At 51.4% G+C, this 15,618-nt stretch overlaps 6 protein-coding genes across 6 annotated transcripts; 1 reads left to right on the top strand and 5 right to left on the bottom strand.

The window, feature by feature from the left end:
• Positions 1-184: 184 nt before the first annotated feature.
• AUEXF2481DRAFT_41790 (uncharacterized protein) lies at positions 185-2,144 on the top strand. Its single transcript, XM_013486609.1, has one exon. The coding sequence runs from the start codon at positions 329-331 to the stop codon at positions 2,000-2,002; it is 1,674 nt and encodes a 557-aa protein (XP_013342063.1). The 5' UTR covers positions 185-328; the 3' UTR covers positions 2,003-2,144.
• Positions 2,145-2,485: 341 nt separating this feature from the next.
• AUEXF2481DRAFT_31123 (uncharacterized protein) lies at positions 2,486-5,396 on the bottom strand (the record flags this gene model as incomplete). The annotated part of the gene is made up of 2 exons (XM_013486560.1): positions 2,486-3,337; positions 3,387-5,396. The coding sequence occupies 2 exons, from the start codon at positions 5,394-5,396 to the stop codon at positions 2,486-2,488; spliced, it is 2,862 nt and encodes a 953-aa protein (XP_013342014.1).
• An 859-nt stretch (positions 5,397-6,255) lies between these two features.
• AUEXF2481DRAFT_41789 (uncharacterized protein) lies at positions 6,256-7,225 on the bottom strand. The gene has a single exon (XM_013486608.1). The coding sequence runs from the start codon at positions 6,937-6,939 to the stop codon at positions 6,640-6,642; it is 300 nt and encodes a 99-aa protein (XP_013342062.1). The 5' UTR covers positions 6,940-7,225; the 3' UTR covers positions 6,256-6,639.
• A 1,449-nt stretch (positions 7,226-8,674) lies between these two features.
• AUEXF2481DRAFT_6623 (uncharacterized protein) lies at positions 8,675-10,566 on the bottom strand (the record flags this gene model as incomplete). The annotated part of the gene is made up of 5 exons (XM_013486506.1): positions 8,675-8,778; positions 8,834-9,495; positions 9,549-9,921; positions 9,974-10,462; positions 10,521-10,566. 5 exons carry the CDS (start codon positions 10,564-10,566, stop codon positions 8,675-8,677), a joined length of 1,674 nt encoding a protein of 557 aa, XP_013341960.1.
• A 441-nt stretch (positions 10,567-11,007) lies between these two features.
• AUEXF2481DRAFT_6622 (uncharacterized protein) lies at positions 11,008-12,514 on the bottom strand (the record flags this gene model as incomplete). The annotated part of the gene is made up of 2 exons (XM_013486505.1): positions 11,008-11,043; positions 11,117-12,514. 2 exons carry the CDS (start codon positions 12,512-12,514, stop codon positions 11,008-11,010), a joined length of 1,434 nt encoding a protein of 477 aa, XP_013341959.1.
• A 1,064-nt stretch (positions 12,515-13,578) lies between these two features.
• AUEXF2481DRAFT_6621 (uncharacterized protein) lies at positions 13,579-15,254 on the bottom strand (the record flags this gene model as incomplete). The annotated part of the gene is made up of 2 exons (XM_013486504.1): positions 13,579-14,887; positions 14,941-15,254. 2 exons carry the CDS (start codon positions 15,252-15,254, stop codon positions 13,579-13,581), a joined length of 1,623 nt encoding a protein of 540 aa, XP_013341958.1.
• Between the last annotated feature and the right edge of the window lie 364 nt (positions 15,255-15,618).

Genomic DNA, 15,618 nt, shown 5'->3' with positions numbered 1-15,618 from the left:
TCAAATCGCCGCTCCTATATTCATCACAAATTATAATTTATTGTCGATGCTGCGGAAAGAGCAATGGTCGTTCTATCCATGGTCTGATATGACATCTTTGCAAACGGCAACTTTTGCCGAAGCGGAAGTCACATCCACGACCCTGCTTCAAGCATAACTTCCACTTTTACTTCCTTCAGAGACCTGCAACGACGCGATGATGACCTTAAGACAGTCCGTATGATATTACTTGTTGCAATTCGATCACTCACTTACAAATCCCTCTTTTCTGTTTGTCCCCTCTGTCTCGTTGCCTGCTAATTGTGGACTTGCCACTCTCATCACAGACATGTCAAACATGAACAAGGTGCTCGGTTTTGAGCGCATCAACGAGCGTGTAAAAAGACCCAATACTCTCATCAACTTCATCAAACCACTAGAAGGCGAAGATAAGGCGCTGGCGCAAGATTTCCTGGAACGAGTCGCTGCTATCTGCTATCCGATCATGAAAGAGAATCACATTGTTGTGATGGCACTGGAGGAGTATGCACCCAACTCCGAATTCATTGGACGCAACTTCAATGCCGGAGAGGTTATCCAATTGGTTCTTAAGGCTCCGCACACCAATCAATGGCTTCCCTTCAAACATGTTCAGATGGTCATGATGCACGAGCTGGCACACTGCAAGCAGATGAATCACTCTCGCGCTTTCTGGAAGGTCAGAAACACTTATGCCGATGAGCTGAAAGTGCTCTGGAATAAGGCATACACTGGAGAAGGTCTCTGGGGCAAAGGACAGTCTCTCATCACCGGACTATACATGACCAACCACATGCCGGAGGCTGCCAATGCACCAGCCAATCTATGTGGAGGTACGTTCAGATCGTCGGGCGGGCGGAAGAGAAGGAGGAAAGAGGACGTCCCTAAGATCACCTATGCCGAGCGTCAGCAACGCAGGATCGCAAAGAAATTTGGCGTCAATGGTGTTGCGCTGGGGGATGACGAGGGAGTCAGAGCTAAACTCGAAGCTGGTCAGAAGGGTGGTAAACCTGCTGTCAAGCCCAGAGTGGCCGGCAGCAAGCGTGGAAGAGAGCTCCGGGCAGCTGCAGCGCTGGCACGTTTCGAGACTGTGAAGAAGGAGACCATCAAGTCCGAGCTCAAAACCGAAACAATCAGTGACGACGACTACGAGACTGACTCTGACTACGAATACGCTCCCATTGAGAGGACCATGAACCCAGAAGACGGTAACATGGTCAGAGTGTGCGAGAACGAGGATGCCAACGATAAAGACGCCCAGCGCGAGTTTGATGAGCTGCGAGAGATTGATTTGGCCATGCCGAAGTTGCAGATCGCTCCATCCACACGGCAAGCGTCGAAGGGAAAATCCAAGCAGACTATCGTGTCAGACAACGAATCGACAGAGAGTGAGGAGGAACAGGACCTGGACACAAGACGCACATTTGTCAAACCACCAAGCAAGACACAATCAGCTCCGGACGACGCATCTACCGACAGCGAAGATGATATAAAAGACGTCACATCTTTAGTAGAGGAGACAAACAAGCTGAAAGAGGCTAGAAAAGGCAACAACGACAATGCCTCATCCACTCAAGACAGACCGAGCAGCAAGAAGTCACAGCCGCCAGCAGTCGACATTAAGGATGAATCGACAGCAAGCGAGGACGAGACTCATAGCGTCAAGGCTGCCGCAACAAAAACACCATCAGCACAATGCTCTTCTGTCACGATCTTCCGTGAAGCAACCATATCCGTACCCACATCCATAACATCAGAACCTGCAAAAACGGTCACACCAGCAGCACAAACCCCGTCATGCCCGATCTGCTCACTCGAAAACGAGCCCACATCAGCCCTCTGTGCAGCTTGCTCGCACGTCTTGAAGCCAGTCCTCATGCCAAATTGCTGGAAGTGCACAAGCGTGGACTGCCAGAGCGTCGGATACACGAATGTAGGAGATTATGGCTTGTGTGGACTCTGTGGATCAGCACGGCCGAGATGAGCATATGAACAGGGGGGAGATGAGGAGTAGCACGTATAGTTAGCTGTATTGCTTAGACGATAAGTCTTAATGCACAGGGAAGGAACCGAGTCTTGGTACAACAGATATATTAATCAAACAATTCCATTTAATGAGTACATGATCCAGCGACATGAGACAACACGTGCAAGAGGTGTGTTTGAATTTTTGCATCAAGTTTGTTCTCATACGAGGAAAGACGCAAAAAAATGTGGTATCAAAGGACGACAACAACTATATGAGGAGTGTTTTAAAACAACAAAAGAGAAAAAGACCAGACGCTGGGAAACAGTAAAAGGAAAACTACGCTATGAGGGGGAATAAGAGTTGTGTGTGCAACAAGGAAAAAAGACGACAAGATAATAATAAAAACAAGCCCAAATTTCGACAAAAACACCCAAAGCAGATTTTTCGTTCACAATCCCAAAGACATGACAGCGAGGTAAGAAGGTCGAGTGATCAGGCTTAGAGACCAGCAATCCTTGTCCTTATTGCTTCCACGTCGTCTCCGTTAACTCTGTCTGTTTGCGGTGGCATGGGTAGAGCTTTGTCGAGACTATATCTCTCGTCTTTGGGAGGTGTGAGCGGTCGTTCGCGTTGGTCGCGCAAGCTGTACTTATCGTCCTTCGGTGGTGTCAATGGACGACTGAAGTTGTTGACAGCGCGATTATGGTGTTCGAGCTCGATGGACCGCTTGGAGGAAGGAGGACCGTCTGTCTTCGGTGGTGTGGGCGGCGGCACCTCGCCGAGATTTTGGCTGGCAACTTCGGCGTTGTGTGCGGCGGCTTGAATACTGCCGTTGCGACCAGCAAAGGACTCTTTCGAGCGCTGAGGGGTGATTGTGTGGGTAGGTGTCCTTGAAGAGGGACTGCCGTTCTCAGCAGCCTCGCCAATGACAGGTAGAGTGATCATGTTTTCGTTCTCAGGGTGTGGGCTTCTAACTGCGCCGATGGCACGGTCTGGAATATCATCCTCGTTAGTACCGTGGCGTCTACTCTTCTCGGCCTGCTTCTCTGCCTTGCGCATGACCTTATCAGTGCCAGCAGGATTGTGGTCTTGAGTCTTGAGAATGTTGACCCCAGAGAGCTTGGGATCGTCAAGAGTGCCTTCGATGTTGTGAATAGCCGTGTTGAGTCTCTCGCTACCGTGCTCACACTCTTGCTGCTTCTCCGCCTCGGCACGTTCGCGTGTCTTGGTGATGCCTGAGATAAATCTGACGAAGCGATCACCATAGCGCTCAGGAGGTATGGCAGAAATCTGCGACTCCGGAGACGACAGTCCTTTCCAGAAGTGTTCGAAGCGTTTAATCATGGAATACTGTAATGGGTCAGTATACATATCCGTACGCATAAGCTCATCAACTTACATGTGTCAAGCAATCGATGATGCCAAGGTAGTATATTTCTTCGCCAGACATGTCATTCTCGTGAGTCGCTCTAAAACCTCCGTCGTCGCTGTAGAAGTAGGATTGCTTTCTGTGGCCACCTGCCATCTCGTCGGGCATCTTGTCCAGAATCTGGCCCATCGGTATGGGTTTTTCGTTCTTGATGAGTTCACGCAGTTCTTTTGCCTTTCGTGCATTTTCGAGCTTGCTAGGCGTACGCATCAGCATATTCGGCGGTTGGTCCTCGGGTTTATGACCTCCAGGTTGGAACACCTGCAATGTCTTGTCTCGCAGATTGTCCTCGTTGCCTCGTTGCAGATCATGAATACCGACCAGCATCGAGTAATCCATGATCTTCAGCTTCTGAAGAAGAGCGACGTCTTTCTGCATCTGTTCTACAAAAGCATCCTTCTTAGTCGGCCCAAATTCCAGATGGAGATTTCGTCGTAACCAGTTGAGATCCTTGAGTGTAGCCCTTGGGTTCTTTTCCAATTCTTCTTCTTTAAAGTCTCTGCCAATCGTACTGCCCTTCAAGTCGAACGTCCGGTGGATATCTCTGTGAGGTGGGAAGAGGTTGTTCATGACGACAAAATGGATCTTTCTACCGTATGGGATCTTCACTCTGTGAAGACCGTAGAATTGACTGAGAAGCGTGTTAGGATTCTCCTGGACGTGGGAATAATAATCTCTGAGTATTTTGCGAAGAAATTTGTGTTCGGCGTGATGAATAGTTTTGATGATGTATTTGTAGTCGCGTGAGAAATAGAAGAAACTGCCGGATTTGCCAGGAGAGCCAAGTTCGGATAAGATATATTTGGAGGTTAGAGACACAAGGTAGTCTGCGGGATCAAGACCAAAGTTGCTGCGTAGATGACGAAAGACCCAAGGGGCGTAGTCCTTGAACTTGAAGTCGTACTTTGCCGAGGGAGTGAGTTCGTTGCCGGTGATGTCGAATGAGAATTTGTGCTTTGCGTCAAAATCGGCGTCGGTCAAGTCCCTGTCAATCTTCGCGTTTGTCCTCGACACACAGAAGCGGATTCCAGTGAGCATGTTGTAAGCCGTTACCCAATTGACGTGGTTCTGATCGACTTTGGTACCAACGACAACACGTTCATCGTCTTCATCCCGTTTCCGCTTGCTTGCTCTCTTTTGCTTGATATGCTCAGCCCAACGAGCAGCATCATCGTCCTGGATAACCTCATCAAGATGTGCGTCTGACTGGATCGAACGAGTTGCCCGGCGGACAAGCTGAGAAGAACCCCTTCTCCTACTAGGAGTAGTGGGCGAGAAACGACCAGTAGCCGAGGCGGCGGTGCCATCAAGATTCGAGGGTGCTTGGCTGTCACGAGAAGTGCGACCAGCCACACTAGGGACCTCTAGAGTATGTCGGTGAACCAAGCGGCCTGGAGGTTGGGACGAGAGGGAGGCCATAGAGGACGAGGTTTGGGAGAAAGCCGGGGGAGAAGAAGCACGATGTGTTGAACGAGGAACGCGGAGCATACCCTCTGCAGCAGAAGGGCCAGCCTCACTCACAGGTGGTAGCACGGGGCTCGGCACGGTCTGAAGAGGCAGAGCAGACGAGGTTGGCGAAACGTCATCGGGCACGGCGAGAGCATGATGAGAAGGAGATCGAGCGACTCCATTGGGCTTCTGTGCAAAGTAGCCATCGTCTTCACGGGGGAGCGAGGACATGTCCAACGACTTCTTTTCATTGTCACTCTTGGAGGACAAGATTGAGGGCATGCTACCCTTTGACGAGACGGTCCTCCCACGTGTGCTGTGCGACTCGGATGATCTTCCGTTTGGGAGAGTAGATATAGCACTATCCGCACCGGTCGGCAGGCCGTTGAGCATGGGAGTGGTAGACTTGGACCATGCTCCAGGAAGAGAGTCGACAGCGGCGGTTTGTTGTTGTGTCGGGGCAGTTGATGATAAGGATTTGGCGGAGAAAGAATTATGGCGGTCGCGATCGTCGGGCAGGAAGGATGCCATGTCGACCTTCTTCATCAGATAGACGGCATTGAGCGGGGACGTGACCTTGCTCAATGTGTCCCCCTCTGGGACATTCAAGCGCGCGGATTGGGCCAGCGTTGCTGATGCGTCGAGCACAAGGGCCGTCGGGTGAGGCACGACAAAGCTGTACAAAGGCGGCAGTTGGGAATGGACAATGTCGGGAGTTGGAAGAATCAGAGTTGGGCCAGGGAGTCGAGCGGCATGCACAACAGGTGGATGGTCGAGGTGCCAGACGACGTTGTGTGCGAGACGATGCCCTCTCGGGCGCGCCTTCGAAAGGCCCCGGCCCTGTTTAACCACATCCAACTTTCTTGGCTCCGAGCTCAGCCCTACGCAACCCTTCGTATAGCGCGCGTATGGCCCCTCGGCCCTAACAACTTCCGCGTCCTTGTTGCTGCTAATTTCATTTCAACTCCGCCTTGGCAACCACCTTCTCCTGGAATATATCCACAACCTTCGTCATGTCAATCAATGTGTGCAAAGCTTGGATTTGTAAAAGAAGCGACTTCGTTTGCGATAAAATACTAATTCATATTTGCCCGTCGCTGGAACAGCGACCATGGTCATGATCCCCAAACGCCCCTACCTAATCCTTTGAACAGAACCCCTAGCAAAGCAAAATCATCGTAGTAGTCCCTGTGCTGGTATCTCATCAAGTGTTCCCTCACCCGTATCGCTACACCCGACGCCCTATATCACGCCCGTCAGAGGACCCTTTGTCCATCATAACAGAAGAAGAAATGTCAACGCTCCACTTAAGCAGCCTTCTTCTTAGGTGTGGCCTTCTTGGGTGCGGCCTTCTTCTTGCTGGCAGCTGCCTTGGTGGCGGTTGCTGAGGGTGCGGTGCTCTTGGTGACACGGCCAGACTTGGTCTTTCCGAGCACGACAGGGGCCTTCTCTTCGACAGCAGGAGCCTGGGACCACGTCAGTACACGCCATACGACCTTGATAAGGAATACATACACTCTTTCTGACCTTGGAGACGTTAGCCTTGGTCTTGGTTGCTTTGGCGGGTGCGGCGGCCTTCTTGGTGGCGGGCGCCTTGGGTGCGGCCTTGGTAGCGGCCTTCTTGGGTGCAGCAGCCTTCTTAGCAGGAGCCTCCTTTGCAGCAGTCTGGTCTACATCAGTAAAAGCGCTTTCGCGGGACGAACACCTTCGACTCACGGTCTTGGCCTTAGCAGCAGTCTTCGGTGCGGCCTTCGTGGCCTTGGCCTCAGTCTTCTTAGCGGCAGGAGGGGATCCAGCCTTTGCTTTGGCAATCTTCACGGGTCCGGAGGCACCTGTTACCAGTGAGAACCATGTTAAGCCAGCTACGATCTTGTCTCTGGTCCCAGGAAGGATCAAAAACGACGAGATGCTTACCCTTGGGGCGCTCGAAAACGCCAGACTCACTACCCTTGGCAAGAGCACGGTTGAACTGAGTGGTGAAGGCGGCCTCGGTCACACTGGAGAGGTTGTTGTTTGCCTGGACGTATTTCTTGAGAGCCTGACGACTGTAGGCGGACGGGTCAGCAATGAACATACGATGCGACAAGCAAGTAATGCAACGCGACTAACCTGCTTCCTTGGCGATCCTTAAGCTATTGCTCGAGAAGAACGCGTCAGTAATAGCTCCAGGAGAATAGAAAGATTGGCACCGGAATCTGGACGTGGTGTCGCGCATTGTCGCGAACCCGCCAGCCTCGTCTGCACGCGTGAACGACGTGATATACTGACATTGATAATGGCTTCCTTGATCATCTCTGCAATACAGCATCAGTACATTTTCGCGACACAGTCCAAATAAACGCGCCGGTGGCGCGACAACTCTGTGAGTCTATACATACCCTGGTAGCTAGCATGGACAGGCTCCTTGGCGGCAGCCTTCTTGGGGGCGGCGGTGGACTTCTTGGGAGGCATTTTGGTTTGTGTTGATGTTACTGGATAATGGAGCTGGTTCTGAAGATTCCAATGATGGGTCGAACGCGTGAATCGAAGTTGGTTGTATGTTTAAGATATCGTGATGGAAGTCGAGAGTGCGCGGAGGGGGGGTGCGGGGGCCATAGCGGTTTTAAAGTCCTGCGAAGATCACCAAAATCACGCTCAGCCCGCCGCGGTCTGGAAACCAGTGATCTCGAGGAAGTCGCACTCCACGACATCCAATCTTTCTTGATTTGTATTTGCAATTTGCTATATACTATATTAGCTGCCATACTTGGACGACATCGGAGTGCTTTACATTATAGGCATTCGTTTGACAGCATACAGTCTGGTTTGCGTCGAGAGCCCCGAATCTGAAGTCCAGGCCGCTAAACCGTGTTAAGCAGACATGGTCTACCGTTCCAGATCTCAGCAACGGGAAAGGCTGTGGTCCCCTCTCCGCATGACCTATCTTCGGAAAGTCATGATGTCGGCCTAGACTTACCACTGGTCAAGAGTGAGTGGATCTTACTGGCTGTCTATACACACTATCATCGAGGCTTGTTGTCGGCGTTCAAGTTCCTCGAGGGAAGCTCAAGCTCGAAGATCTATCCTTAGGTCCGTGCCTACAAGCGAGGCACCTTGATTGCACGTCAGGTCCTGGTGATCCCTAGACCCGGAGCTTCTCAGGGTAGGTTACTGTCCCAAACGCGTGCATATCGCGTGTTCATTCACATCGGATTGTTCTCAAGGGGACGGAACAATGATGTCGAGTCATGACAAGGCTACATCCTGCTGAAGCCTGGCAGACAGATGTTAAGATGATTCCTGGATCGGCCTCCACTGATGTTTCTTCAGTCTCCAACTACACCTTGCATTACAACAGCTTGGCTCTCGTGAAGAGGTGTGCTGTACTTGGAAGTGTCGATCGAGCACTGGATAAGATGGTATGGACATTTGCAGGGGTGATGTTTTTTTTTGTCGCGCCTCACAATACATTAGCCACATCGTCATCCAGCTTTCCGTAACTATTGTTTTCTTGGAGAGCATCAACAGCTCCATGTGTGTAGTGACCGTTGAACCATCACCGCATGATGCTCTTCGAGGCTCAAGAAGTAGACTTTCGCATTTTCGGCGAGAAAACGCGTACGTCCATGCTTCGTTTTTCCAAATGCATCATACGCGTCTTGAGTTCACGCGGGAAGAGTTTATGAGTTTCACGTCTCGTTATGCAGAAGTATTTGGCTAGGGTTCTGACGTTCGAACATGCCATGCGGTGATATGCCGGTCATGCTTTTCAGTTAATTTTACATGATGCTTCGCTTTTGAAATCTTCGTTACCCACTGGTAGACATAATCTACCTTCTGGGCATGCCTCTTCCTCTGCCACGCATCGCCCTTTGGGCAGCGCCAGGGGGAAGTTGTTGGCCAGGGGCCTGAGGAGCCTGCGATTCTTGGTTCTCTGTCGCTTCTGTTAGCGCGGATAAGATGGGGATTCTTGACTGGTTTATGCTTACTGATAGTCTCGTCAACGCTCAAGATCAAGCAACTGGCCTCAGTAGCGGCTTGAATGGCGTTGATCTTGACAAGACTGGGCTCCCAAACGAATGCGGCCATGTTGTCTCTGACACCCTCATTCTGGAAATCAACACCAGCCCAGAGGTTACCCTTTCTGTGCTCAACACGGAGTCTGTTCAAGATGTCGGTGGCGTCGAAACCTGCATTGTCGCAAAGCTGTCTAGGGATGACCTCAAGGGCCTTAGCGAAAGCCTTGATGATGCTTTGCTGCTTGTGGGGGATCTTGCTGTCGGCGTAAGTGTGAAGGTACTTGCTGATCTCCATCTCGCAAGCACCACCACCAGCAACAATGCTCTGGTTCTTGATGGCACGCTTGACGATCATGATGGCATCGTGCAGGCTGCGCTCGACCTCGGCAATGAATTGTTCAGCACCGCCACGGAGGACGAGGGTGCAGGTCTTTGCAGCCGGGCAACCCTCGAAGAAGTTGAATCTCTCTCCACCGATCTGGCGCTCCTCGAAGGTCTCGCAGGTGCCGAGATGGCTCTCGTGAATGTCGGAACAGGTAGACTGAATAGAGGCGCCAGTGGATTGGCAAACACGCTCCATGTCGTCGGCGGCTACGCGACCAGCACAGAAGATGTCGCGGTCGGCAAAGTACCTTTGGAGTAGTTAGCACATACAAATGATTTCAGTCCGGCAAGATTTACGTACTGTGTCGCAAGATCACCAATGGGCAGCTTGCTGAGCACGATCTTTGCGCCAGTCTTGTGAAGAGCCTCCATCTTGTTGTAGATAATCTGCCACTCAGCGTCGACAATGGCCTGGTATTCCGACACTTGCTCAACGCGGACCTCGGCGTTGTCCTTCTCACTCTTGAGCTCGAGCTCGACGTTTAGGCAGACAATCTTTGGGTTCTTGAAGGACTTGGGCTGTTGCTCGAAACCAGCGTAGGCGAAGGTCTTCTTGAAAGCGACACCGTTGACAAACAGGGAGTCTTGTAGGGCACCGCCAGTGATCTTCTTGATACCGATCAGTCTGTTGTTGAGGTCGTTTTGGTCGAGGGAGAGAACAGCGTCAACGACCACTGTATGATACATTAGCAGAAGACTCATAAGCGCATATTCTTAGCGACGTACTCTTTGTGAAGAAGTCGGCATTGCGGTGAATCAGCTTGCTGCTCATCGAGGTTGCGGCGAGTTTCCTCAGGGTCTCTCTCTGGTTGTTTTCCTGTGTGTCGACGGCGATTTCCTTGATCTTGTTGACGGCCATGGTGCTGGCTCTTCGCAGACCCTTGATGATGGTCTGACTGCTGACACCGTGCTCGACGTGCTCCTTGATCTCCTTGAGAATCTCTCCTGCCAGCACAACGACTGATGTGGTTCCGTCTCCAACTTCGGCGTCTTGCGAGCGGGCAATGTCGGTCAGAATGCGAGCGGCGGGATGAACGATGTCGAGTAGCTTCATAACGGTGGCACCGTCATTGGTGATGGTCTGCTTGCCATTCTCATCGACGAGCAGGAGATCACCTCCATAGGGGCCAAGGGTGGACTTGATGGTGGCTTGAACGGCGAGACAAGCGTTGATGTTGGAAACAATTTGACCTCGGCCTTGCGACTGATCGGTGCCTGGGTGGAAGCTAGTTAGCTGCTTGTTGCGCCTCGAAAGATATAGGGTGGAGCGCACCCTCTCTGAGGACAACGATAGTCGGTGTTTGACCACCGAACGACATTTTGCTGTGGTTTCCTGGAGTTCGAATGGGGTATTGTGTATGATCGAACTACTCCTGGGATCGGATATGTATTCAAAGGGGACAGATGACTTGATTATGGAGATTATGCGCTGGTCGATGTGTCTGGCAACTTTTCTCCAGCCAGCGGCATCAACAAATTGGTCCGAGCTTGCGGCGGCGGTCAATTCTCACTTCGAGAGAGCTTCCCAGCCGTTTGTACCCTTTCACATGCAACTCCGTGTCCAACCTACTTGACCATCCCGTCGACATCATGGTTTGAGAGATGTTTAATACAGTGACGATCTAGCTTAATTGAGTAGCGCCGGAATCTATGCTCCGGGACATCTCCTGACAGTCAAGTGATATGTCCTACCTGCGCCCAGGCTATCCAAGTCCAATGTTCCTTCTCTTGAAGCGTCTGGAGCTTGCACAACTTACTTCTCATGGACTGTAGTTTGGAGTGGTGGCATCAGAGCTCTGCAGTAGCCACAAATGTCAGCGGTTTCCATGTTCGAACTGACAGGTTTTCTGGCATTGAGGATCGACTTACCTTGAGATTCTGAGTTGGTCGTATCAATCCGTCTTTGTCCATCGTGGCTAGCATGTTCGTGACGAACCATGCTCCATCTAGGTCACGATAGAATCGTTCATTATGAGCCTCGCCAAGATACCCTTGTATCAACGCATCACCACCAAGGTGAAGCACGCCTTCTTCTCCTCGACGCAGCACACGTTTGTTGTCGACGTCGACGCCGCAGATCTTGACGAGGGCACCATTCTGGACCGTGCCGACACTGTCCAGAGTTCGGTCTGCTGGAAACATACTGCCCCAACCCAGCACTCCAAACCCTTCAGCCATTGTCAAGGATGATGTCACCCACTGAGGTTTCAAGACTTCCTTCGCTTGTTGCAACAGCTGTATGTCGATGATTTCCCCGTGTACTGACAGACTCTCGAGAGAGTCAAGCGCCCTCTGAGAAAGCGAAGGGTGCTTTATGAGCTTCTCGAGTTGCGGCGATGTACAAATCAGTCGCGAACCTCTGTAAAGGTCAACTGCAGCTAGAGTCATGCGTGCAGAGAACAAGGCTCCCGGAAACACGACGGCTGCACCCCTCTTCCATGCCACAATGACAGCTTCAAGAGTGGCGCTGCTTGACGGAGCGCACGTGATTACAAACTTCTTCTCTGGGATGATGTATTGATTGACCACAGCCGTCCTGACATTCTTGACAGACAGTGCGCATCCTCTGAACGGTTCTCTTGGACCCTCTCTGCTGAATAGCACTGCTGCGATGCGATTTTCGGGTATACGATGGTCTCCTAGATCCGGCCGACGTCGTCTGTCTTCTGGTATAAGTGCAAGAAGCAGTCCTGGAGGCCCGAAGTGGATCCAACCCCTAGGAAGGAAGTCGGCTTGTTTGTCACAAATTATCTTGAGGTTGATGCTTTCTGCATCTCCCGAATACAGTTCATCGAAGTTGTTTGCGTGGTCAGAATCGAATACTAGGACAGCGCTGGGCTTGAGCAGATGGAGAGGGTAATCATGTTCTGTTGAACTGTTCGTGTCCAGGCTAGTATAATCCACGGGCACGAAAGTCAAGTCGAGGATGACTGCAGTCCAGAAGCAGAGTGCCCACTCTGCGCAACTCGGGAGGAAAGCGATCACTGTGTCTCCTCTTTGCACTCCTTTTTCTTCAAACCAGAGCGCAAGATTTTGGGCAGCCCTCATCAGTTGGCGATATGTCCATGTCAGACAACCTGCGGTCGGTGTCTCTCCGACGATCTCTCTCAGATAACCCCAGGATTGATGTGTGCAGATCAGAGCGATGTTGTCCGGACCTTCATCGTGCCCTTCTTCGAGCTGCTGGAACATGAGATCAGGACCCATTTGGACACCCCAGCCACCATCGATGATGGAGAAGCGCTTGTCGCGTCTTTTGGTCGGCATGGCTAGTGGTCTGCGGCAAGCGATTGATCAGTAAATATAAGGCGGGCGCAAAGCAAAAGTGGTGCCCTTTATACACAAAGTGATGCGACTCTCTTACTAGGTATACCCAACACAGACCCCATCAAGCGCTAGCAATCAAGCGCGATACCGGCTGGCTTTGTGTGTCTCTTATCGCCGAAGTAAAGACGCTCAATTGCTAAAGACAAAGAACGATTGATGTTCTATAGCTTCATGAGACATCAAACTTTGCTTCCTCAATCGCTGCATATTAGACTGTGGGCTCACATATCTGCAGCAACGGAATAGAAACATGAGTTGCACAGAAGTGCTGCAGTCTCTGTAGATTCTGACGGTCAATGGAGCAGTAGAGCAAAAGTGCAAAGAAACCAGGCTGAGCCTAAGATACATCTGTTGACCAAATCTTCGATGCGATCATCCAGAGCGAGAGTTTGACCCCCTGGATTCCATTTATGCTCAGATTTGGAGAGGTTTGGCTTAATTTGATGTGGCTAGCCCATCAGGCTAGATGTCTGAGTTTCTTACAGGAGAGATGAAATCGTATCAACATACCACCTCATCAATCAGATTGCGAGCGAAGAGTCTGTCTCGTCAGCACCTCTGCTTCGGCTTTCTCGAGAGTGTTGCTGAAGCACTTCAAAGTGTCACATAGTATGGAAGGCCGATTCGTCGTACTCGGGTTCTCCTCCTGTCAGTTGCATAAAGTTTGATGGAGTCATGATTCAAAGCAAGAACGGAGTCACTGTCGGGCATGTCTTTCAGGGACCCTGTCACGACAACGTTGAACGATATCGCGGGATCCGGATGGAATTACCCAAGATCCACGCATCCGGTTGGTTTCATGATGTAGACAATGCTCTACAACCTGAGCAGCCAAAGAAGCATATTGAAGATGAAGTGCAGGGATTTCAAAATCAAGGCATTCTGGTACAGTTGATCTTTCGTTGATGATAATAGCGGGCAAGGATAGAATATCGTACAAAGTTTCATTATTTCCAATTCGTAATTCGTGCCAAATCTCTGCTGCAGTCCTGTAACTACAGGATCTACGCCTCCTTCTTGTCCACAGGCTCTGCTGTTGGATCCCTTTGCTCTTCTTGGGTAATGGTTCGATCAACCCAACCCTCTCCTCTCAACACACCCATAGCCTTGCGAATCATAGCACCTCTGACAGCGTTGGGCTTTGTCTCGTACAGCGCATCGATAAGTGCCAGACTGGCAGCAAAAAGCATGACATCTCCACCCTTGACACCCTTCCACCAGCCTCGCTTGACGCCAACCTTCCAGAACGAGTCCAGACTCATACGTGCAGAGTAGATGAAGCTGCTACGTTGACCTCTTCGCGCAACAAACGCCCAGAGACCGCCGATGAAGCCACTGAGGAACCAGCGTTGTGTTGCCAGGGTGGTACGAGGCAAGTAGGTTGCGAATAAACAAATGGTTCCCCACGCTGTGCCGATGGACCCGGTGATGAAGAGAGACATGCGGAGTATTCTTGCAGCTAGGCGGTTGAGCTGCTGCATAGGGTTTTGAATGAATGATTTGTAGGATAGGAGGGCGAAGACAGCGTAGATGACTGTAAAGAAGCGGGCGGTAGATGGGAAAGCAGCGATGAAGTATTTGACATATGTTCGCATGCATGATGGGTCGTGCGGATGTAGCAGAGCACATGAGGTATTGGTAATCGCAGGGTGTGCCGGGGCTGTGATGGGCGAAAGGTGAGATATGGAAGCAGGTAGATGTTGTTTGGCCGCTGGGAAGAGGATTGGAGAGACGAAGGATGGCCAGCGAAGGCGCGAGATTTCGGCCAGGCCATCGACAATATCGAAGGTGGCGGGCCAGGTCTTGTCGCTGGGATATGTAGACGGACATTGCTGAATGTACTCGGGACTGCGCTTCAAGATGAAGCTGCCGTAGTTTGTGGGAAAGCATTCGCGGTCGAAGATGAAGGCGTGCAAGAGCTGACCGCAAGCAAAGGGCATCAGCATCCAGCTGCCGACCCAGTCCGGCTTTCCTTTCTTGCCCCAGATGCCCTGTTCCTCGGCAGCATTGTAAGCGAACTCGATAGATCGACTAAAGACGTAGATGGCGACACTGATACGCAGTTGGGAGGCAGGACAGACGCCTAGGAAGAGACCAGACAATGCAGCGCCAACAGCCGGGGTGTATTTGGAAGTCAGACCAAGACTGATGCGAGGGTTACGGCGTCGGAAGGGACGAGCAGAAGGCTCTAGTAGCGAAGCACGGAGACGGAGGAAGAAGCGGTGCAGCAGACGATGGAACAGCAGGATCAAGGACAGCGAGGCCGACATGCGCAGGCGAGATGCTTTCGGGTTTGCATTTCCTGCACTTGTACTATACCGCGTTAGTCACTGACATGTAGCGAAGAGCATTGGGCCGGGTCCTACTTGGCTGGCCGGAGTCTGCGTGAAATGACATCCCATCCTTTGAGACCTAGATAAGCAGTGATAAAGACTCGCAGACTCGCTCGCACAGTCGAAACACTGTCATCGTGCTTGGTTTCCACAATCGCTTCGAATCGTCGTGGTGGAAGAGCTCGTTTCTGCACCGAAGGGGCGCGTGATGCGAGGTATTGGTGGAGGACTTCGTACTCTTTTGCGCTGATGGTATAGCGAAGCGCAGTGCGCGTGACAGGGTCCAAGTTCTGTCGGTTGATGCTTGATGCCGAAGAGGCTGCTGACGAAGATGGTGATTGCACCATCGTGTTCCGCGATCAAACTATATGCTTGGGCACTTCATCCAGGTCGACAGGAGGGTGACGGGGAGGTGCCGGATACATGTATTGACATACGGAAACAAGCTTCTGCTCCTAACATCACCGAAGGAGACGCGCCGGGGAAACAAGCCGAGGTTGACAACGATCCCACCCTTACCGACCTCCCTCAGGGGTACAACCATTTCTACGAAAGGAGAACTTCTCCGAGAAAGGCGAGCAATGTCACCCATGAATCGCAAAAGGCTCCAATCGTTGAGGAAACCGCTGCACGCCTTGCCGTTGTTATGCTATTGATCGCTGCTGCCAGTCACATGAAAGATGGCTGTCTGAGAATTATGTGATGCGCCCA

Source organism: Aureobasidium subglaciale, assembly GCF_000721755.1.
Source record: "Aureobasidium subglaciale EXF-2481 unplaced genomic scaffold scaffold_16, whole genome shotgun sequence".
Lineage (NCBI taxonomy): Eukaryota > Fungi > Ascomycota > Dothideomycetes > Dothideales > Saccotheciaceae > Aureobasidium > Aureobasidium subglaciale.
The sequence above is the reverse complement of the archived record's forward strand: the minus strand, read 5'-3'. Positions and strand labels throughout refer to the sequence as shown.

Bases quoted from the DNA above. Each gene is read 5' to 3' on its own strand.
- AUEXF2481DRAFT_41790 (XM_013486609.1), top strand. From the start codon at position 329: ATGTCAAACATGAACAAGGTGCTCGGTTTTGAGCGCATCAACGAGCGT.
- AUEXF2481DRAFT_41789 (XM_013486608.1), bottom strand. From the start codon at position 6,939: ATGTTCATTGCTGACCCGTCCGCCTACAGTCGTCAGGCTCTCAAGAAA.